The sequence below is a fragment of the Thunnus maccoyii genome, chromosome 18 (genome assembly GCF_910596095.1).
Source record: "Thunnus maccoyii chromosome 18, fThuMac1.1, whole genome shotgun sequence".
Classification (NCBI taxonomy): domain Eukaryota; kingdom Metazoa; phylum Chordata; class Actinopteri; order Scombriformes; family Scombridae; genus Thunnus; species Thunnus maccoyii.
The window spans coordinates 28940966-28966633 of NC_056550.1; the positions used below are offsets into that span (position 1 = coordinate 28940966).

Genomic DNA, 25668 nt, shown 5'->3' on the forward strand with positions numbered 1-25668 from the left:
TCATTTCAACAGGCTGAAGACTAAAACATAAAACACAGCTGCTCATAATAATTAGCATAAATATAAACAGTGTTTTTCATGTATTTGTAGTGTTTTTCAGTGTCAGTTGGTGCAGCAGTGATTTTTTACAGTGCAGTGCAGTCGTTTCTCTCCCCTCCCCCCGTCCTGCTCTCTCCATCACCACCCATCCCCCCCCGTCCTCCTCCTCCTCCCCTCCCCCACCTCCTCATCCTCATCATCCACCATTTCTCTCCTCTCGCTCATCCTCTTCATCCTCCTTCCTCTCAGTTTCCTCCTCTTCTTCATCCTCCTTCCTCTCTCTGTTGAGGCTGCAGGGCGTCACTGTTCACTCAGTCGCGTTAATCAGATTAATTTGGTCATAAACACACACACACACACACACACGTGTACACATATGTGTTCTTAAATGAACTAAACCAACAGAAAATGCTTTTTTTAATCATCATCAGCTCTCTGTTTATTATAATTAATAATAAGTTCATGTCATACTCGTCGTCTCCGTCTCTGACCTCCTGACCTCGTTTCCAAATTTCCTCCAGACGTCGTTCAGCTGTGAGGACGAGACGTCGTTCGTGTCGTTTGTTGTTTCTTTATCAGTTCTGTTGGTCCACACGTTAGCTAAACAGCTCAATTAGCTAAATAAACAGATAATTGGATAAATGATGTAATCATCATCGTAAAAAGTGTCAAACACTTCCAGACTTAAAGGGTTCATATTCGTCTTTTATTTCTTTCTGTTCTGATGTTAAATGTGATCAAAGTTCAGAAGGTGAACGTGTGTAGAAACGCTGCCTGCGAGTCAAAACTCAGGGCTTCAACCTGCTCTGACCAATAACTGATCCACAGTTATTGATTTCATATATTCAGTCTAGTCATCAAAACTCTCCACATTTACTCAAATACAATATTTAATACTGTAGTTAATGTACTTTAAGATGCGTTTTATGTTTCTTTATATTTATACTAGACGTTGATTTTGTAGTTTGTTGTTTTGTTTATTTCTCTGGTTATTATTAGAAATAATGTTTAAATCGTAGTAACATTAAACTATATCAATAATAAATATTGTAATATTCTGATTATCAGTTTCCTGCCTGTATGTGAAGAATCACACTGACCTCTTATTGATCAGATCAACCATCAACAGATAATCAATCAAACTGCATCAGATCAATCACACTGCAACGGCTAGTTAATCAAACTCTGTGTGTGTGTGTGTGTGTGTGTGTGTGTGTGTGTGTGTGTGTGTGTGTGTGTGTGTGTGTGTGTGTGCGTGTGTGTGTGTGTGTGAGCGTGGCGGCCATGTTGGTATCAGGCTCTCACACTGATGGATGTTTTTACAGCTGCTGGAGAAGGAACTGATTAGTGTGTGTGTGTGTGTGTGTGTGTGTGTGTGTGTGTGTGTGTGTGTGTGTTGGTGGATTTACATGCAACACTGTAAACCTGCTACACACACACACACACACACACACAAACACACACACACACACACACACACACACACACACACACACACACTGAGGCTGTTGGTTTTAAATGTGTTTCGTGATCTGAACTCGTCGCCGTTCACACCATCAGGCGTCTCCGAGGCGTCAGCTGACCACTTGTGTTCAGACTTCAAGGTCAAAGAGCTCCGCCCACAGTGATGACATCACATTTGATTTGCTGCCAAGAAAACATAAATGTTTCTAATAACTGATACACTCATTTATTCTAAAGTGCATCCTGCGCTGATGATGTGTTTTCCTGTTACGTTGCCGTCGGAGACGCATCAGGACACGTTGGCATTTACTCTGTAAATGATTCGTGGTCAAACGCGTCCCGGACGACGTCGGCCGGTCGATGTCATACAGGTGTGTTAACGGCAGCTACAGACAACTACAGCACATTATCTACATATTGATTCATGCTCTGTTTTTATTTTATTATTTTATACTTATTTCAGTTTTAACCGTTAATTTTTATTTTATTTTTTATATTTGTATCATTTTTTTCATATAAATAGAATTAAATAGATTTGTTGTTGATTTATTGAGTCGTGAATCAGACTTATTTCATTTCAAATGTTGTTTTGTATTTACATATTATTTGTATTTTATTTAATCTTTTAGTTTTTTAATTTCATTTAGATTTTATAGTCTTTATTTTATTTGTTTTGTTTTTAATTGTATGTTGTATTTTATTATTTTTATTAATATTTGATTTTATATTATAAATGTTTTATAATTATGAATTTGTTTTCATGTTATTAGTATTAAAGTTCTACTACATCTCCCATAATTCTTTGCCTGTAGTTGTTGAATGCTGATGACATCATAAATACAATAATAACAAAATACTAATAAAAATAAATGTATAAATTTAAAACACACAAAATAGATATAAAAAATAAAAATAAAAACGTTTATATTGTATTTATTGAATTATTTCTAATAATATAGAATCATATTTATTGATGCTTTTCCACTGCAGACAGTCTGAGTGGTTGTTAATGGAAGTCTTCATCTCTCCTCTTCCTCCTCCTCGTCTTCCTCTGCAGTCGTGTTTTTTCTTCTTTTGTTAAAAGGCAGCAGCAGCCTCTTCCTCTTCTCCCTCCTCCTCCTCCTCCTCCTCCTCCTCAGTTTATCTCTCCATCTCGTCTTCAGATCGTTGGATGAAGAGATGGGCTCTCAGCCTCTGCTGTTATGTAACAGTGTTCAGATATTAGTCAGGCCCGCCCTCCGTCTCACGCTGAGGAAGAGGACGACGAAGAAGAAGAGAAGTCGACTCTGCTGAGCTGAAATCTTGTTTCTTTACACTTTAACTATTTTACGCTACAATTACAACAATTATTATTACAATTATCAAAAGATATGATGATTTTTCCTCAAATCAAATCCAAAGGAGGACCTGATAGTCGTTACAGATCAAACTATCGTATCGTATCGCGGCGACGGTATCATCATCATCATCATCATCGTCTTCTTCTTCTTCTTCTCTGCGTTTGTTCTCTGAGGGTCACCGAGTCCTCGGCTGTCACATCGGCACACACGCAAAAAAAAACAAAACCTCAGTGGAAGATTTCCACCGGGAGGAGCAGAGAGACGCCTTCAGGGAGGATGTCTGCACGTTCAAACACACACCGCTGCTTCCTCCCTCCTCCTCTTCCTCCTCAAACACACACTGCTGCTTCCTCCCTCCTCCTCTTCCTCCTCAAACACACACTGCTGCTTCCTCCCTCCTCCTCTTCCTCCTCAAACACACACTGCTGCTTCCTCCCTCCTCCTCTTCCTCCTCAAACACACACTGCTGCTTCCTCCCTCCTCTTCCTCCTCAAACACACACTGCTGCTTCCTCCCTCCTCCTCTTCCTCCTCAAACACACACATCTGCATATTTTATCTATTTTATATTTACGAGTCTGTCTGAGAACAACAGTCAGTCTTCAAATCAACATTAAAGCTGTAATCATTCCTCCTGTTCATACTGCTGGCTGCTGGTTGAACTGGAAACACTGGAAACACTGAACTGGTCCTTTAAGGTTCCTGCAGTAAAAGTCTGATTCATGTGGACTAAACAGAAGAGTTCAAAGGTCACGACCTGATAAAGGACACAGTGTGACAAATATTCTTGTCTCGGTGAAATGATTGAACACAGAGGCAGAGAGGATGTAAAGAGGAGTTTTTTGTTGTTTCCCATCAGCCCCTGCTTCGCTCCAGAGGTGGCGAACGCTTTAGAGACGTGTCCGCCGATGACAGATGACAGACCGAGCGGCGGTTCGCTGTGTGTTGTTGTTGATGGCGGCAGCTGATTGGTCAGCGGAGGCGTCTCTTTGTCACGGAGCTTATCTGCTGCCAGCAGACATGTTCTTGTTTCCATCTCCCATGAGCCTCAGCGGCAAAACGTACAGAACGCCATCTGTTCATCTGAGAGTTCATCTGCAGCAGAGGTGGAGAGGGGAGACCTGTCAGGTGACTGTTGGACCCTGCTAGACCCTCAGATACCTGTAAAACCAGGTCTTGAATCGTTCCCCTCGCTGTAGTTTCTTTGGTTGCCATGGTCACACGGCAGGAAGTTGTAAAAGTTGAACCATCGTGAGCTCAGACGGCAGCGAAACGTAGTGGAAGCATCAGTGTTAGAGCAGCATGTTACTGTTGTAGCTGCTGGAGGTGGAGCTAGTTTACACTACTTTATATACAGTTAGCTAGTTTAGTCCAGTGGTTCCCAACCTAGGGGTCGGGCCCCTCCAAAGGGTCAGCAGATAAATCTGAGGGGTGGTGAGATGATTAATGGGAGAGGAAAGAAGAAAAAACAAAGTTCTGATACACAAATCTGTTTTCAGTTTTTGGACTTTTTCTCTAATCTTTGATTTTTGCTGAAATATTGGATCATTTGAACATTTATTGAAATGAAAGCATGTGAGAAGTCATATCTGGTGTGTGTGTGTGTGTGTGTGTGAGGGATGGTGGAATTTTCTGGCATTGTTGGACTGTGAGCATGACATCATTAGCATCACACACACACACACACACACACACACACACACACACACACACACACACATGCGCTGTTGGCAGGACAGGCTGCCATCGGTCTCTGTGGGAGACTCCGGATCCAGGTGGAGACACCTGAGCAGGACAGAGAGGATTTTAGTCCAGCTGAGACCCAGAGACTCACCTGGAGGTCGTTTATGAAACGTTTCATATTAACACCTGAAGAAGAATTAAAACCATTTAAAGCTTCTTTGTTTTTGCTCTGAGCTGCACTACTGTTCATATTCTCCTGATAATACGATTCAAACATCACTTTAACAAACATTATCAGCAGGTTTCTGTCAAAGAAACTGATCATAAGTTGGATTTTTGTGTTTACAAAGTATTTTAATTGTTTTTTATGTAATGTCTCAAATACGAGGATTTGCTGTTTTTCTTTGTTTTACATGACAGTAAATTGAATTTATTTATGTTTTGGACGGTTGGTGAGACATTTATCACAGACTTAGTGGTTCATTGATAAATGGAAATCATTGTTGCAGCCTGAACATCAAACAGACTCCACAGAAACACCAGTTTCATGTGAACATGAAGCTGCTTCAGTCATGAAAATAAACACATTTAACTGAATGATTTTATTATTGATTATACATATTGTGATTGATAGTATCAGTATCAGTCTCTGTCTGTACATGAAGCACCGCAGTGGAAACAACGTACAGAACTGTAAACATTATTAAGTAAAAATATGAGCTACTTGTGTTTCCATTTCAAGCTACTTCAAAAAGGGAAATGTTGAACTTTTTACTCCTTTACATTTATCATTTATCTCACATGTTATTGTAGATTAAAATAAAAATAAACAACAATAGATCCCTTCAAAATCCCAACAAAAATAACAATAAAACAACAACAACAACCTAATTACATTTCATGTTTAGCTGATCGTAGTCTGTACAGAATATTTACAGTGTGATACTGAAGCAAAGGATGTGTGTAGTTAGATGTGTGTAGTTAGATGTGTGTAGTTAGATGTGTGTAGTTAGATGTGTGTAGTTAGATGTGTGTAGTTAGATGTGTGTAGTTAGATGTGTGTAGTTAGATGTGTGTAGTTAGATGTGTGTAGTTTGTGTGTAGTTAGATGTGTGTAGTTTGTGTGTAGTTAGATGTGTGTAGTTTGTGTGTAGTTAGATGTGTGTAGTTTGTGTGTAGTTAGATGTGTGTAGTTTGTGTGTAGTTTGTGTGTAGTTGGATGTGTGTAGTTAGATGTGTGTAGTTGGATGTGTGTAGTTTGTGTGTAGTTAGATGTGTGTAGTTTGTGTGTAGTTGGATGTGTGTAGTTTGTGTGTAGTAGCTCAGAGGACGGAGCTGTCACACATAAACAACAGTGAGGTTGATATCTGTCTATTTCTGTCTGTATTGATCTGATCGGATCTCTGAGAGCTGCAGAGGAGAAGTCGACCAATGAACAGACACGATAACATCCAGTTATAAACAAACACATTTTAAATTCTGTGTTACTGAAGTTTCTAAAGAGAAAAAAGCTTCAGATTTGTTTATGTGTTTCTCTAAAATCCACTTTTCATCTCAAATCCTGATCACAAGTATATTTTCTATTTTTTTATTTTCTATTTTATTTTATTTTTTTGCTGCTGGTTTGCAGCTGTATTTACAGGTAAACTACAATTTGAAATACTGTAGGAGGCTTGAAACATACCTACAGCGTAACTCTGCACAGCATCACCAGGTTCAACAGCAGCTGAACTACAGCTCCCATGATGCCTCAGGTGCTAGCTGCTCAGCTGCAGCAGCGGTGCAGATGGGTCTGGAGCTCCTCCTGCAGCGTCATGGCGTCACCGGCTGCTATTTATATCTGCAGTTTTATAACGTTTGTTTAGCTTTTATTTGACCTGCTGAGAGGAACATGGCTGCTCTCAGATCAGTCCAGGAGCCAATCAACGTCTACGAAGGTGAATTTTCTGCACAGCTGAGCTGGAAAAACACTGTGGCTCCTCGTTCAGATCCCCTCCACATTATTCATGACACCAGGTTACTGTACGTGCACGCCGCAGTTCGCCTGCTTCACACTTAATCTGTGTGTTTTCAGAGCGTGAAGGGAAGAATGTATTTTAGATCATCTCCATTCAGATTAATGGGCCATTAAATTACTTCTTTTTTCAGGAAGTGAATTCTTTCTTTGGTGTTTTTTTAAATCTCAACAACCAAAATATGTTTTACATGGATGAGCTGTAGGGTCCAGCTGTATGTGGACGTCGGGTCAGAGGTCAGGTGTGAGTGAAACATGAGCGACAGGATTAGAAAAGAGAAGAATTTTTAAGTTTTTTTTAATTTTTCTGGGTCTTGTTCACAAGTTATGGTGCAGACTAGATTTCACCAGGTGAAATTTACTCGTGTGATGAGGTGAAAAACAGGCAGGACAGGAAATAAACATAATAAACTGTGGGAGCTAGCATAGCAGCATGCTAACATCTTCTCTTTACTGTTTGTATAAATTTCACCATGTTTTGAAGAATATGAACATTCAGTATTTCCTCCGCTGGCTGCTGCCTCTCAGTTCGCTCGTAAACGTGAACCAGATCTAACTGGAGGCGTCCGTTCAGCCTCTTAGCATAGCAGCTAGCCGGTTAGCATGGAGTAGCATCCATCTCTTTCTCTCCGTCTGTGGCTCCTGTTCTGCATCTTTCTGGTCAGACTGCAGCTATCATGCCTCCTCCACCCCTCCTCCACCCCCCCCACCCCCCCACCCTGCGTCACACTGACTCTGCAGAGGAGACAGAAACAAAAACAGAAACAGAGACGGAGGGAAGGACAAACACACACTGAAAACGCCAGATTTATGGCTAAAGACATGCAGTCACACTGTAGATGACATGTTGAGATGAAACATCGTGACAGACTGTATGTGAAGCTTTTATCATCCAACAAAGCTGCTAATTAAGATTCTACAATCATGATATTAATTATAACCTCCAGGTCAACAGGGGGTCATGTTGAAACTGTTGATACAAAGTTGGAAGAACACTAAAATAAAAGTGTTTAGACCGTTTTCATGGTAAACTTTATTAGCTCCACCTGTGCTTTTAAATCTCTGCTGTGTTCCTTTATTGGAACGACATCCTATTATATTGTTATACTGTATAATAGGATGGTATAAAAAACAGTATTTTGAGCACTCGATGTAATAAAATGTGGCCTCAATATATATATTTGTTTTTTCTGTATGGCCTCTCTTGGGCTCCATATACATGTGGTGTCATGGAGATGAGAAAAGAGGCTGTTAGCCTGTTAGCTTTTGTTAGCTTTTGTTTTATATGAGTTGTAATGGGGATGAGAGGAGGAGATGTTAGCCTTTATTTATCTCTTTCTACCCGTCTTATGTTCTGTTTTTATTCCTCTGCCTGTCTGTCTCCATCAGGTGTTCAGCCTGTGGAAACCAGTAGTGTTTGTTTTCTTTTTCTCCCAGTTTGCTGAACTGGTCTGTTAGAAACGACATCACAGACTGTCGATACTGAGGAGTTTTTCATTATCTGCAATCAACATATCAGATGTGAACACACACTCGTCTCAACAGCAACAGAAATCCAATCAGTGTAATTGGAAACCGTTTACTGTCATTGAACGACTCATTCAGTCTGACTCACCTGCTGACCTCACTAATCACACCTGTCTGTCTGTCTGTCTGTCTGTCTGTCTGTCTGTCTGCACCAGTAAAATATGAATAAAATACTCAAAGCACAAAAGATTAAAAGTGAGATTAAAACGCTGACTTGTATTAATTTAAAGGTCTTTTCATTGTTTTTGTGGACTTTGATTGTTTACTTGTGCATTAAAAGCACCTGTTTGTTGTCACATCACCGTCAGATACAAGAAACGCTTCCCTGTTTGTTTTATATCAAACCTTTTAAAGGTTTTATGAGACACTGACTGTTGTTTATTCTTGTTTATCTGAATGGATGATCTGAGGATGGAGGTTGGTCATCCTCTCAGCTTCATCTGTGGTTCACCACAGAACCACCGAACATCAGGACATCAGGAGGAAGTTAAAACATGTTTCTAACACCGACTGAAACCTCAGAAGATGAAGTAGTTTTATATGGTTCATATCATCAGAGAAGCATCAAACTGTAAAAGTGTTTGTTGGCTTTTAAAATGTGATTTTAGTGTAAATGAGTGATGACGTCTCCGTCCGTCCGTCTGTCTTCATCCATCAAACACTGAGACGCTTTGACTCCTCGGTGTCGTGTTGTTTGACAGAATCTCTCCGTCTGTGTGTCTGCAGGCTAAGGACAGCGATGATGATGAAGAGGTGGTGCAGGTCGACAGGGACCACTTCATGGATGAGTTCTTCGAACAGGTGAGACATGAAAACACACACACAGCTGCATGCAGACCAGTTCCAACCAGTACCGGCACTGGAAAAACAGCTGCAATCACTGAGGTGATGGGACGATGCAGCAGGTCATGTGACTCAGTAAACTCACAAAATTGCTAAAAATTCACAACATACAAACAAGTGTGCAAAATACATTTACATATGTGTACAAGTGAATTCACAGAAGACACAAAATGGCGGACGCGCTCGCAGTCGCTGCAGCTTTTACTCAGTTAACAAACGAAGACTCCAAACACACTTTACCTGAACTCACTCACAACACAAACACCTGAAACGTAACAAAACACAGACGACGAAGCTGAAAAGTGACAGAGAACGTTTACACGACTTTAACAATAAAGAACACAATGAATTAAACATTTGAACTATTGTGAGTTTTTACTATTTTTAAACAATGTTTTAGTTTTAAACACATCATTAATTATTTCTCATGAATGTTTGATCTTTTTAACTTCATCACATAATTATATTACAGACCATGAATTTAACAGACGGTTATATTATATTATATTATATTATATTATATTATATTATATTATATTATATTATATTATATCTTATCTATTAACCTGTAACATCAGGCACTGTGACGCTCAGATGGATGTTTCCATCATGTCCTTTTACATAAAGGACATTTTTTAGAGCATCTCATTAAAAAACACAAAATATCACTACAGTTTAAAAACGACAAACATACATTCAAACATTCTTAATAAGATTCAGATTCAACCTGTTACATTATTTTTCTTTGATCTCTTTTGTAAAGTCTATAAAAAACCTAAAGAACGGCAGTAAAAGGTCAACATGCTGATACATAGCTACAGACATGTAGCCTGCAGCAGGAGACAGGAAGTTTTATTATTTACATGATTAAAAACTGGACCAGCTGTTGGTTTGTTGTCTCATCATCAGCTCATTTCTTGGTGTTTAACTTTAGTGAAACATTTAGCAGAATTGTCTGAAATTTGTTCACTAAATACTTTTGATTTGACATTTTTGCTGGTGAACTTTTACATAGAAACATCTCTCTCATCATAAATAAATAAATAAGAAAACCAGTGAAAAATCACCTGCGAGTATTTAGAAACAGAGAAAGTCAAATGTTTAGTTTTATTTTGGCTGCTGCAGTTTTTAACCAACAAACAGGAGGAAATAGAGCCTTTGTTGGGGACTATTTTCAGCGGCGGATGAATCCACATTTGGCTCTCTAGTGAGGACGGTGTGTGTGTGAGACTGAGCCAAAATAAACTACAGTGTGTTCATGGTGATGAAGGAACATGTGACCCAGAATATCACCAGAGTTATACTTTAACCTCTGCCCCCCCCCCCCCCCACCACAGAGCCATGTTTGTCTCTTTTGGGGGGGGGGGGGGGGGGGGGGGGGGGGGGGGGGGGTGTTCAGGGGGGGTCAGCAGGTCAACAGTATCTCCAACAGAGAAGTGATGATTCATCTTCTGACAGCTGGAACCTGAAGATTCATGTGAGATGCAGCTCAGCAGTGTGTGTCGAGGTTTTCTCCTCATAAATCCAGATGTTGAAGGTTTAGAGTGTATAAAGCAGACGCCACGGACCCGTTTAATGTAAGACCGGACTCTGAGCTGCGGCGGATAAATACATCAAACTAAAATGATACGACCGGCATAAAAACATAATATAATAATAAACCTGAATCCACTGTGTACTCGTACACATCGCGCCAACAACATAACATGATCCTCTCTGCCCCCCTAACACTCTCTGGTCGCTATGGTAACATTTAAACATGCCTTCAAAATAAGATACACCACAAAAACAAATATAAAGTGCATGAAAAATACAACTGGACATAACGCTGAATCAGTCGGAGCCCTGATGACGTCCCGTCTAGCGGTAACATGTCGCTTATGTCCAGTCTGCTCCGTCATTTTGTTTTGGTTGCTGTCACTGCAGAAAACCTCGCTTCACACAGATTTGGTGCAAAATTTTAACCATTTTTGATCACTTGAGAATTAATAAAAATGGTCAAGAATCCCCAAAAATACCACATGAACACACCAGGACCTCAAGAAACATCATAGAAAACTTCATGCTGCGATTTGGTTTCAAAAACTTTCGACATTTGGAGATTTCTGTGAGGATGGAGAGCCCGTTTATTGTAAATAAACCTAAAGCCAAACATCCTCTGAACACCATCAGTCTCTAGTTTGTGGTTGTAAAGGTTCATGAAGCTGTGATCATCCTAGAGGTCACTATAGGTCATTTTATACAGTGAGGTCAAGTTTCAAACAACGGTCTCAAACGGTTACTATGGGGACAAACATCATCACACATGAATACAGTTATGCAGTTCCCCAGTATACAGAAATATTCAGATACACCGTTTATACTGCATGCAAATAACTGCACAGGATCAGCATAAAGAGGGCATGTCTGTAAAGAGGAGACTCGAGGGTAACCATAGCAACCATTTTCATTCAGATACCTGGAGCTGAGAAGTCAAAGGGCCCCTTTGAAAATGGCCAGACCAGTTTTTCTGGTACCAATGGATGCGTCTGGTCTCATATGACACCAGTATCTTCACTGCAGCTTTAAAAGAGTCACTACTACTCTGGAAGACGGTAACGTCAGCCGAGGATGCCGGCGTCCTTGGGGAGTTCGGGGAGTTGGGGGAGTGTCGAGGTTTTAGGACAAACCTGTCAAACCGTTTTTACTCAGACAGCAAAGTTTACAGCCTCCATCGGAGCCGGACTGAATCTTGATGAGCTCGTTATAAATTATAGGAAGCTGCATTAACCTTGAAACGAGCCCGTTAAAGAGGAAGAAAGTCCTCGATTCAAATTTATGGTGATCAGACTTTTACATGGACGGATGCAGCTGCTGTTGAAGGTTTACAGGCAGTTTGTTTGTTGTATAAAAAGACTGACGGCCTGTTGAATTTATTATATGTTCTGTTACTGTCAAACACCAAGAACAGAGCTGAAGTCTCATTCAGTATCACTCAGAAACACATTATGGAGAATAAAACCCAGTTTCATCTGATATTACAATGAAAACATCATGGTGGCCATCCTGATATATGTTTTCCATTGTTGTCTATAGTGGTTGGAAATGATTTTTTAGAATAATCCAGATAATAATCTATATCATTCTGTGAATGAAAGTATCATTTACAGCCACCTGCTGCTGATAATTGGACAATTTAAACTGAATAGAAATTAATTATCTCATTGATTAGTGTATGTGAATCCTCTTTATGCTTCTACACACACACACACACACACACACACACACACACACACACACACACACACACACTCATAACTCTAATGTGTTTATTTCAACAAATAAAGATCAACATTTCAACAAACAGTCTTATTAGAATAAAATAATAATAAAAAGTCACTTGACTGACATCAGCCAATCAGAGACCAAACACATAATTCCATCACTAAATATAATGTCATCTAACATTCAAACAGGATAATTCAACAATATAAAAGCAAAAGAAAGCTGCAGTGTGATAATAAAAGATAAAATAATGTGACATCAGAAACTCGTCACATGTTGAAAGTTCAGCTACATGAAAGCGTTCGATTGTTCCTTTTATTAAGTTTTCATCGTTAAATATGAGAACAAAACAAAACAGACCAATCAGCTGACTGATCATAAAAAAAGAAAAGAAGAAATAAAATAATTAGACATGAAGTAAACGTGAGCAGTTTAACGCTGACTCGTTAACGAGAGAAAATTAATTTGATGAAGGAGAAACTTATATTTATATATAAAAACACACATATCTGTATTTATTTATGTCATATTACTATTATTCTTACCAGGGTTTAATAAGATAAAGAAGATGAACTAAACTAAACTAATAATTAAGATATTCTGAAATAAATAAGGATTTACTAAAGATTATAAATTAAACATTTGAACTCTTTATAGCAGAAACAATAACTGGACACATTAATAAAGTTCAGCAGCCTGATAAACTTTAATTGAGGAGGTTTAAATGATTTGATGGATAGAAGATGAAGAGTGTGTGTTGTGTGTGTTGTGTGTGTGTTGTGTGTGTGTTGAGTGTGTGTTGTGTGTGTGTTGAGTGTGTGTTGTGTGTGTGTTGAGTGTGTGTTGTGTGTGTGTTGTGTGTGTGTTGTGTGTGTGTTGAGTGTGTGTTGTGTGTGTGTTGTGTGTGTGTTGAGTGTGTGTTGAGTGTGTGTTGTGTGTGTGTTGAGTGTGTGTTGTGTGTGTGTTGTGTGTGTGTTGTGTGTGTGTTGAGTGTGTGTTGTGTGTGTGTTGAGTGTGTGTTGTGTGTGTGTTGAGTGTGTGTTGTGTGTGTTGAGTGTGTGTTGTGTGTGTGTTGTGTGTGTGTTGTGTGTGTGTTGTGTGTGTGTTGTGTGTGTGTTGAGTGTGTGTTGTGTGTGTTGAGTGTGTGTTGTGTGTGTGTTGTGTGTGTGTTGTGTGTGTGTTGTGTGTGTGTTGAGTGTGTGTTGTGTGTGTTGTGTGTGTGTTGTGTGTGTGTTGTGTGTGTGTTGAGTGTGTGTTGAGTGTGTGTTGTGTGTGTTGTGTGTGTGTTGTGTGTGTGTTGTGTGTGTGTTGAGTGTGTGTTGTGTGTGTTGTGTGTGTGTTGTGTGTGTGTTGTGTGTGTGTTGAGTGTGTGTTGTGTGTGTTGTGTGTGTGTTGTGTGTGTGTTGTGTGTGTGTTGTGTGTGTGTTGTGTGTGTTGTGTGTGTGTTGTGTGTGTGTTGTGTGTGTGTTGTGTGTGTGTTGAGTGTGTGTTGTGTGTGTGTTGAGTGTGTGTTGAGTGTGTGTTGTGTGTGTGTTGTGTGTGTGTTGAGTGTGTGTTGAGTGTGTGTTGTGTGTGTGTTGTGTGTGTGTTGTGTGTGTGTTGTGGGAGAACGGTGACCTTGAAGCCGCCAGCCGACGGTTATCGACCGACAGAGATCTGCTGATCTCCACCTGAGGGGAGAAGCTTCATCCGTCACCTTGTGTTTGTTTGAAATCAGCACTCAGATACTCTGCTGTGTGTTTCCTGTGATGACATCACTGTGATGCGTTTCCTGTGTGTGTGTGTGTGTGTTCCAGGTTGAGGAGATCAGAGGCTGTATAGAAAAGCTGTCGGAGGATGTGGAGCAGGTCAAGAAGCAGCACAGCGCCATCCTGGCCGCACCCAACCCTGACGAAAGTAAGACTCACACACACACACACACACATGCACACACGCACACACGCACACGCACACGCACACAGACACACGCACACGCACACACGCACACACACACACACACATATATATATAGTATAAGTTAGGGATGTGCAGAGAGTCCAGTATTTGTATTTGAATATAAGTGGAAAGACGTCACAGCGGAGCAGAGGAGAGACACTGAGATAGTGATGTAACCGACTTGCACGCTGGTGTTTGACATCGTTTATTTTTCTTCCTGAAAACAAATAATTTTTGAAATATTTGTATGAAACAAATATTCGTATAAATACCTCACTATTTGTGCTTTGCCGAATAACGTACTTGTATTCGGGCACACCCCGAGTATAAGTATATATAGTCTTGAGAGATTTCCATCACTAGTTGCTTCCACAGTCGCTAACTAACCTTCATCCTGAAGACTTTGTCAAGGACTCATCATCTCACTGGAAACGATGTGTGTCGCCCACGTCTGGAAAAGGAACGAAGCACAAAGAAAAGTGTTTTTACTGCTGTTGAACTGTTGTGGAGCAGGTGCATCCAAATGCAAGAGACAGCAGGCAGGATGCAGAATATTTAATGAATGAACTCAAAAGTCACAGGAGACACTGAGACACTGAGACACTGAGACACTGAGACACGGGAACACTGACGGTAACTATGGGAACAAACGCAGTACAAACAGCAGACGACTTGACGAAGACCAAACTGAAAACTGGACTATAAATAGACAGGGTGATCGCAAACTAGACACAAGGGGAAAATATTTCAAAATAAAACAGGAACTAAAGTAAACAGACAACAAGTGACACAACACACCAGCAGACTGGGAGCAGATAAACTGGGGAAGACACTGGGAGCAGAACTGGTCTAACCAGGGTGATGCAGAGAAAAAAACCAAAACCAAAAGTGACAGAATCCTGGATGAAGAGCAGAAACTCGGACCTGCAGCGTGTTTTCATCCCGTATGTCAGGAAATCTGAGTTAAATGTGTCGATGATGTCACTCAACAACAACATCAGTGATTGGATGAGTTCTGAAACATCAGAGGAAGATTTCTGATCAAACCTTTAAACTCCTTTAACGAGATTGTTTTAGTAAACAGATGATAAATAACGTTAATAACTATAACTGTCTGCTTCAGTCAGATCACACCGAGAGAACAGAAGATGCTAACGTTCAGACGTTAGCTAGCGTCTCAAACCAAATACTTCTGTTAGTACACTTTCATGTAGTACACTGTGTGCACTATATATCACTGGCGTAGTGTCGTCTCCAATCAAACACAGCCGCTGTGCACTTACTGGAAATGACGATCGCAAATTAGCATTAGCTAGCGTTAGCATTCGCGCAACCAAATCATTACAGACTGCTAAATTAACCCAAAAACATACTGACAGTTTATATCTGACAACAGTTTAGTGGTGCTTAGTGCTAAAAAAACACATGTATAACTCACATTTATATAATATGGTGATGTTCACTGTAGTTACAACGTCCTCGGCCGTCACTTCCAGTTTGAAAAGTGGTCCCTCCCCTTCCGCTACGTAGCCAAGATGGCGACCATTGAGGGCGAGAAGTGTCCATAGTTCCACACTCAACTTTTTGACCGTTTTGAGTGTTCTCACAGTACATTTCCCATAATTCTCAGTGTGAACGCACCTACGCACTCAAAATGTTCAGTGTGAGTACAGAAGTGAAGCGATTTGAGACGCAGCATCAGTTTCCTGCTGCAGTCTTCAGTCTGCGCTGATGTTTTTATGAATTTACTTTCCCTGCAGTGCTGCTTTTCTTCCGTGTTACCAGTGTAAAACCTCGATGTGAACGTTGATCACTGACGTCTAAGAAATGTGTTGGACGCATTTCCTTCCTCATAAAACATTTGCAAAACACATTTTTGTTAAAAGTTTGGTTCCTGTATTGTTTACGTCCAGCCTGCAGTCTCCACAGCACCACTAGAGGACAAAAAAAACTACACACAGCTCCTTTAACTTGATCTCACGCCTGCTGCAAATCGTTGGTATTTAATCAGACGGATCAAACACAGATCGACTTTCCTGCTACATTAATACATGATTCAACTAACGAAGGAAATAAATCTGCACAGCTTCTAGCAGATAACTGTGTTAATGATTCTTTACATGATTAAAGTTAATGATTTCATTCTTGAACAATATTTAACAAATATTCTTCAACATTTTTGAGAGTACAGTGATCAGGTTTATATACTTTCAGCAATTAAAACCCTGCTGATTTGACCTGATACTCCATGACTGAACAAAACGATTTTAAAGAAACCAAACAAAACTAATTAACAAATGAATGAACAGGACCTTAAACTGGTGGTCTGCGGCCACGGGCGGGTCCAGGAGCAGCAGTGTGCTCGTTATGGATCCGTTTCCACCGCAGAGAAGCTTCCTTCGTACTACTTGGCAAATGCGCCGTCATAATAGCAATCCGCCAAGGTGTAAGCACACCTGGCTCCTAAAGGGAATGGGAGATGACACTCTGATTGGTTTATTGCATGTTACACTGAAAACACACCCATGATTAATTAGGAGACTAAGGACAACCCCTTTGAACCGTGCACCTGGCCTTAAAATAGGGCCCTAACTCTTATCAGCTTATCTGGAGAACACATGACAACAGCTGGTGGTTTATAGAAACAAAAAGAAAGTAAAAATGATCAAAATGGTTCCAAAACTGCAACAACACTCAAAGTAACATCTGTTTTTGTCACTATTGTCTTACAGTGTTTGTGGGGATCAAACCTGCTTTTATTGTATATTTACATTTGTTTACATCCAACCCTGAAGGTAGAATCTCCATGGTAACGCCAGATGTTGGTGAACCGTCCAGATTACATGCAGATCTGTGATTGTAGAGACGTGTGCGCCGATCTGAGACACTTTCAGACTATAAATAAAGATAAAAGTGTTGAATATTCTGCCAGTAACACGACCCTGAACCTCGGAGTGAAATCTAATCCTGTTAACGGCTCACTGATGAGCCCGCTGGCAAACGTCCATCATCATCGGTCTCTTCAGTCGCAGCCTCCTGACAGATCAGTGAAAAAGTCTCCAGTTTGAGAGTGTGACCCGACACACCGTGACTCAGCAATAATGACTCAATGTCACCGCTGAAGCCCGAAGCCGAGTCTGAGCTGACAGGAACACCACGCTGCAAAAAGTTTAAAGCCTTTAAAACTCACTTTACGGTCACTTTAAAGGAGCAGACCTGTGTTTTTACATGTTTATCTGCAGCCATATTTCAGCTTTCGTGGTAATTTGCAGAATTTTTTAACCTTCACTCACCAAAACATACGTATATTACGATAATTATATTTAATTGATGAATTAGAGTTTACTTAAATATTCTGTTGTGTAATTTTGTACCAAGTTAAGCTGAAATGAGGTTAAATGGTTCAACTTTGCTATTTATTTATATCTATTTAATCAGTTGGCTGTTGTGTCTAAATCGTTTTGACTGTAGTGATGAATGACCTTTAAGACTGCACTATACTTGGCACTAAATGAAGATTCCACATTTCATTCAGTGACAACCACTCGTACGTTAGTGACATTATGTGTCAGCAGCAGCCTTCTTCAGTGTCACTGAAGCTCCGGCAGGAAGGATTCACAGACCGCAAAACACCAATAAAACTCTAAAACCAGCGCAGACACGTGTTTCATTATAGTCTCAAGTAGTTTATAAATGTTTTTCCTTTTACATTAAAGAGTTAAATTAGCAACACAGAGTCCAGGATCTCTGAAGCAGCAGACTGAGGACTTTTGTTATTTCATGTGAGAGAAGCACAATGGAAATAAGCTTTTAGCCTTATTGTGTTTTTATCCTCCACAGTTTCATTGTATGTGAAAACTCGCTGCAGTCTTAAATTAACTTTTATTGTTGTCAAATGAATATTTATCTGTGAGTTGATTTGAGAGCGTATGACAGTGAACTGAAACCAAGATTACATAACATAAACATTACAGCATCATTAATTAGGAAATAGTCGACTGTTCTAAACACACAGGATTCACTGGACTGACAAACAAAAGTTCTGTTTACATTCAGACAACATGAGCATGAACAGTAACTAACATTAGCATTTAAAAGTAACATTAGCATTTTAAAAATAATGTTAGCTTTTAAAAAGTAACATTAGCATTAGAAAAGTAACATTAGCATGGAAGTAATGTTAGCTTGAAAAAGTAATGTTAGCTTAAAAAAGTAATGTCAGCATTTTAAAAAGTAAAGTAGAAGTTCTGGGAATATTTATCAAATCTTTCACAATTTACCATCAGGGCCAAAATTTTGCATTACCGCAGTTTTTTTAATTTAACGTGGTATTTACTGAGACTAGAAATGTAAATGAGCTGCAGTTCATCGGATCGGCATGAAGTGGCGCTAATGTCGGGTCAGACTACACGATATCGGCCTGATGATCAAATCAACAACAAACATCACACTGATGTATGATTTAGACTTTCCGACAATATCTCTGACGTCCATCATGGATGAAATGTCCATAAATCCTCTTAAAGATGAAAAAACGCTCCTCATAACATCACATTAGTTTGACACCACAGTCGTCACATTTGGACGTTTTTCTCTGCGCTGTTTTGGTTTAAGATTATTTTTATGGTATTTTTTTGTCAGGTGTCACCACATCATAATCCTTCAGACTGGAATCTGAGACCCGAGGAGTTTCTCTGTTGTCGTCTGTCATTTGATTTTATTGTCAGACAGTTTTCTGTTTGTTCTGCATGATGTCAGGATTTGATTTGACGTTCCTGCATGATGTTTTCTGTTCTGTTGCATGACATATGATGTTTATTTTTTCTTTTTGTTTTCCTTTTATCTTTGTCTTTATTCCTCTCGCCCCTTCGCTTCCTTCCTTCCTCTCTCTTTTCTTTCACCTCTTCTCCCTCCTTTGTCGTGGTGTTTTTCTGTTGCATGCTGAAACTGAAGTCCGTCCTCGTCTGGTTGACGTATTTAATCTGCATGAAGCTCAGTTAACGAGGAGGTTAACCACTGAGGACATGTGAGTGACGTCTGTCTGTTTCTGAATGTGTAAATAAAATATGTTAATCATCCCTCAGAACAACATCTGAGGCAGGTTGGAAATACGAATGATTCATTCACACGCACATAAAAACAGTTTCAAAATACAAAATATGATCATGAAAAACTAAAATGAAAGCTAAAATGTTCAAAGACACAAAGAATGTGATGAAACATTAACATGAAATGACATCAGATTAAAAGAAATCAGTCGAGATTAAATCAGATTTAAAGAGAAAAATAATGAAATTCAGAGGAGATTAAATTAAAAATGTGAGATGAAACTATGATAAAAAAGCAACAAATCTTTCTGTGTAAAAACGTCTCTTCATGAGGATCTGAGTCGACATTCAGACTCTTCTTCCTCCTCCTGCTGAAAAGCTGTCTCTTCTTCTTCTTCTTCTTCTTCTTCTTCTTCTTCTCCTCAGTTCTGGGTCGACTCGCTCTCCGACCGTCATACAAAATGCATCCCAGTATTCCTGCCTGAATAATGCATGATGGGAGTTGTAGTGAGAGCTGTAGCTCTGCTTCCAAACCACAGCCATTCATGAAGACTCTCCTCTTCATCCTCGCTTCATTCATGGATGTATAAAGAGAACTTCTTCTTCTCTTCTCTTTATACATCCATGGCCTCATTTCATTTCTCTCTGACTCTTTATCTCATCGGCTGTTCATCATGTCAGCAGCCAAACCTTTCAATGGTTTCACACAAGTCAATAAACAAGATTTCCATTTTCATCAGGAAGAGGAAAAATAGACAAAATGCTGGAGTGAAAGAAGTGAGGTCACCAGTAATAATAATAATAATAAACTTTATTTATATTGCACTTTTCAAAAACAAGTTTACCAGTTTAAGTGCTTCACAGACATAAAACAAAATACACAAATACTGCAGTCTGCTCCTCGTCTCTGCTGAGGCTAGCAGCTCCAAGCTACATTAGCATTTAAAAAAAAAAAAAAAGTTATGTTAGCATTAAAAAAGGAATGTTAGCAAAATATAGGAAAGTTAGCATTAAAGATGGAATGTTAGCGTTAAAAGGTTATGTTAGCATTGAAGAAAAGTTATGTTAGCGTTAAAAGGAAAGGTAGCATTAAAGAAACAATATTAGCATTTTAAAAAGTAATGTTACCATTAAAAAGTTATGTTAGCATTAAAAAAAAGGAATGTTAGCATTAAAAAAAAGGAATGTTAGCAAAAAAGGAAAGTTAGCATTAAAGAAGTAATGTTAGCATCAAAACAGTAATGTTAGCATTACTAAACTTAGTGTTAGCATTAAAAAACTAATGTTAGCACTATAAAAAGTAATGTTAGCAAACAAAGGAAAGTTAGCGTTAAAGAAGTAATGTTAGCATTAAAAAAGTAACATTAGCACTGAAAAAAGTAATGTTAGCATTTAAAAACTAATGTTATCATTAGAAACGTTACATCAGTATTAAAAAGAAGTAATGTTAGCAATAAAAATGTAACGTCAGCAGCATAAAAAGTAATGTTAGCATTAGGAAAATAACATTGGTATTAAAAAATTTAAAAAATTAGAAATTACAAAACTTAAAATACTCATAAATCTCTCACAAATACTAAATCTGCCTCACTGTCAGTCCCACATTAAGCAGAGAGAGAGAGAGAGAGTGTGTGTGTGTGTGTGTGTGTGTGTGTGTGTGTGTTGATATCAGGTGGAATTGCATCGTTCATTATCAGCTTATTAATGCTAATTGGTTAACGGAGGCGTTCCACCAATCAAATCATCAGGTCTGGCTGTGATGAACATCAACAACCTGAACAGAGTCTGAGGCTTTCGTCTCCACCTGGTGTCATCATGTGATCAGTATCTGATAAAGACATCCGAGTCTTTACATTTACACTGTTACACTGTGTTCTCATTATCTCAGTTATGCCCACATTGTGATTGTGATCAATATGCAAATTAGCTGGGCGGGGCTGGTGGAAACAACACTGTGGATTCATTTTAGCAAAGAGGGAGAACATGCTAGCTACCACTGCTACTTGTTTAGTCAAATAAAAATAAAAAAGGAAGAAGGAAGGACTCACAAAGATCATCTATGAAGCAGAGATGGAGGGATTCTGATTTTTAGACTGTAGTTTGGGTCAAAAACACTGGATCCTACATTTCCCAGTATGCACCTGAATAGTGTCTTTCAAATCTGTCGACTCCAAACCTCCAGTCTGTAACACAAACTTTCTGTTATAAATTAGTTTTCTCCATACATGATGACCAGTGCTGGAAAGTAACTCAGTACATTTACTCAAGTACTGCATTAAAGTACAGTTTTGAGGTTCTTGTACTTTACTTGAGTATTTCCATGTGATGCTACTTTCTACATTTCAGAGGGAAATATTGTACTTTCTACTCCACTACATTTATTTGACAGCTTTAGTTACTTTTCAGATGAAGATTTGACACAATGGATAATATAACAAGCTTTTAAAATACAACACATTGTTAAAGATGAAACCAGTGGTTTCCAACCTTTTTGTCTTTTGACGTCTTACAAAAAGCAGTGTGTAGTCGGGGTCACATTTCACATGTCTATGAGTTGTTAACAGCTCCACCAAATAGTGATTTTTCCCTCTAAACTTCTCACATGCTTTCATTTCAATAAATGTTCAAATGATCCAATATTTCAGCAAAAATCAAAGATTAGAGAAAAAGTCCAAAAACTGAAAACAGATTTGTGTATCAGAACTTTGTTTTTTCTTCTTTCCTCTCCCATTAATCATCTCACCACCCCTCAGATTTATCTGCTGACCCTTTGGAGGGGCCCGACCCCTAGGTTGGGAACCACTGGACTAAACTAGCTAACTGTATATAAAGTAGTGTAAACTAGCTCCACCTCCAGCAGCTACAACAGTAACATGCTGCTCTAACACTGATGCTTCACTATTAATAATCTAATGATGTCATATATAATAATATATCAGTCAGAGGGACCAAACCACTACTTTTACTGCAATACTTTAACTACATCAAGCTCATAATACTTATGTACTTTTACTGCAATACTTTAACTACATCAAGCTCATAATACTTATGTACTTTTACTGCAATACTTTAACTACATCAAGCTCATAATACTTATGTACTTTTACTGCAATACTTTAACTACATCAAGCTCATAATACTTATGTACTTTTACTGCAATACTTTAACTACATCAAGCTCATAATACTTATGTACTTTTACTGCAATACTTTAACTACATCAAGCTCATAATACTTATGTACTTTTACTGCAATACTTTAACTACATCAAGCTCATAATACTTATGTACTTTTACTGTAGGAGGATTTTTCATGCAGGACTTTTACTTGTAATGGAGTATTTTTACATTGCTGTATTTGTACTTATACTTCCTCCACCACTGCTGATGACATCACTATGACATCATCAGGCCACGGAAGACATCATATAACCAGGACCAGTAAACTGTGTCGTATTTAACTACACTTTCTTAAATCCCTTCAATAATGGTGACATGAAGGGACAAAAATACCAAGAATTTCAAAAAAATATATATAAATTTAAAAAAAATACTAAAACAAAAAACTCAACTAACTCATGTTCCCTGGAATAAAATCTATTTTTGTTATTTTCGTTGTGGTATCATGACTGAGCTTTAGCATGGCATGCTAACAGAGCGTGCTGTGAGGGGAAGAGAGGATGAAGGAGGCGGTCAGACGGAGAGAGCAGGGTGAGTCAGAGGTAGAAAGGCTGATTGCAGCGTCTGAATGGCACTGCAGCGCTCGTAAATCTGAGCTGCACTACTGCAGCAGCACACTCACCCCTCCTCCTCCAACATGGCTGACATGATGTGATGTTACTTGTTCCTGCACACACACACCATCATCATCAAACACGCACCTCACATCGCTTCTCTTCTTCATTTATAATCACCACATCGTCCTCATTCCTCTGCTTTTATTTCATTTTCATATTAAAGTCCAGTCATCGTCGTCTCCTTTAGGTTTTTATGCAGCAAAATGTTGCTAAAATTTATCTGAATTACCAGAAAATGGTCAAAAGAAAACGTGAATGTTGGTTTCCATCTATGATTGTTGAATATTAGGAAATAAACAGTTGCTTTACTGCAGTAAAAATACTAATACAGCAAGTAAAAATACTCTATTATAAGTAAAAGTCCTGCATGAAAAATCCTACTACAGTAAAAGTACATCAGTATTATGAGCTTGATGTAGTTATATTGTTATTTTAATGAGCTGCAACATTTAGTTGATCAACAGGAAATTAATCAGCAGCTTTTTTGATTATCTGATAATTGTTTTAGTCATTTTTTAATCAGAAATACTGAAAATTTGCTGGTTTCAACTTCTAAAATGTGATGATTTGAAGCTTTTATTTGTGATAAATTACAGCAAACTGAATATATTTTGTATTTTGTCTCTGACGAACTGTAATTGATATTTTATGATTAATGGAGGAAATAATCGATAGATTAATTGATAATGAAAATAATCCAAACTTTTACCTGATTGTTTATTTTTATTTGTACTATAGTGACTAATAATGTGAATTATTCTGTATTTTACTGCATCGACTCTTCACACCGTCAGGATCAGAAAAGTATCAATTAAACGACTTTGATCATTTCGGAGGAAGCGTTTCAGGGTCTGACATGAATCTCGTTGCACTGATGGAGAAACGCACATCAGGAAGTGGAGATGTCTCTAATAGAAGCCTGTCCTCAAATAAAGGCCTCTATTAGAGAACTTACGGTAAACGTTTTTTCCAGCTTGTTAACTGACTCGTTTTATTTTTCCCCTTTTTTTTTCCAGAGACCAAGCAGGAGCTGGAGGACCTCACAGCTGACATCAAGAAGACAGCCAATAAAGTTCGCTCAAAATTAAAAGGTAACATCGACGCACCTGAACGCGTCTCACTGACGATTCATCTTCAACAGTACGACTGAACGTCTAATAGATCCACATTTTATCCAACTCACTGTTCACACCTGTCTGGACAGTTAAAAGAGGAAAAACTGAAAAATAAATAGATAGAAAAAGATATAAACTTTAAAAATAACAATAAAATGTGGTTGTTTTCTTCACAGAAATCTATGTAGCTTGTTCTATTTTATTACCAAATTGATTTTTTTTATTCTAATTAAAATATTTTTATATTTGTAAATATGTGTGTAGCGTTAATCCTGCATTGTACAAAGACAATGCAAACCAACCTTTAAATAAATACAACTATTGATCAGCCAGCAATAATTCATACTTTAATTATGATGTAATAATGTAAAATTTCAAAATTGTAGGTAAAAACAATCGTTTCACTCCCGTCTCTCTGAGGGTAACGTAGCCGCTCCGTCCTCGTCACTACAGCGCCGCCGCCGGCGGTGAGCTTGACATCACGGCGCAGGTGACTCCGCCTCCCTCAGGGTGTTTATTTTTGATCTGACTTTTATTAGAGGATTTACGGTATTCCTGTGACGGGACGAGAACGCACGTCGACCTTCAGAACAAGAAAAATATTCAGAAAAACAGTCCCGGTGATTTATCAAGCTGTAATCGCTGCGACAGCGTCACGCACACACACACACAGTCGTGCAGCAGCGGTGGTTCATGCTGAGGGTTCAAGGACATCACTGCTTTAATGTGAACAGCCAGAGGTTGGACTACACACACACACACACACACACACACACACACACACGCTAACAGGCCTGCAGACACATGTACATACACACATTATGTTAATACACGTGTGTGAAAGGGTGAACACACACACACACACACACACACACACACACACTGTACATATGCAGTCTGAGAATAGTGGTGATGGTGGAGATAAAGCTATAATTGGAATCCCCACGAGGCACGACTGTTATTGTCCTCTCGCACACACACACACACACACTCACACACACACTCACACGCAAGCTGCAGTGTGTCTACTGTAGGGGTGGTGGGGTGGTGGTGGGGGGGGGGGCAGACAGGCTCCGCCCACAGTACCGACGGCGCGTTAACATTCTTAAAAAAGTGGTTTTCACCACGTCCGAGTTTAATCTGTGGAGATAAGAAGACGTACTGATCATTCATTTAAAGTATCTATAATCAATATCTCTGTATTAACTCTTTACCACCCAGTGACACGGTTTCCTCTTTGATGATGTCATCGTTTACAATCTGCCGGTAACTGCAGAGATTCTTCAGTATGACAGTTACACTGCTAACAGCTGATTCACACGACTTCAATGGAGACTGTTTGTCTCAATGTGAACAAACGTGATGTTAAAACACGTCCGACGACCTGCAGCCGACGTTACAGCGCCACATCTGATTGGTTCAAACAGGCCGACGTGTTGCTGTCAGCATTTTTCCATCTGTCAGATTAGTAAAAACATTTTCACACTAAAGCAGAGTCGGCTTCACGAGGGGGGCACCAGGGCGCAGTGCCCCCTCACTTGTATAAAAGTATGTGTTTTCTCCCATCAGTGTAATTGTAGCGACGACTGAAATCCGTTATAA

General features: G+C 39.1%; 1 protein-coding gene across 1 annotated transcript in view; it reads left to right on the forward strand.

Annotated features, from left to right (window-relative positions):
- stx1b (syntaxin 1B) overlaps positions 1–25668 on the forward strand; it is a 59779-nt gene that overhangs the window by 22240 nt on the left and 11871 nt on the right. Inside the window, exons 2-4 of the mRNA XM_042393381.1 lie at positions 8793–8867; positions 13970–14069; positions 23968–24042. Of these exons, the coding sequence (XP_042249315.1) occupies positions 8793–8867; positions 13970–14069; positions 23968–24042 (250 nt within the window). The remainder of the gene's footprint in view (positions 1–8792; positions 8868–13969; positions 14070–23967; positions 24043–25668) is intronic.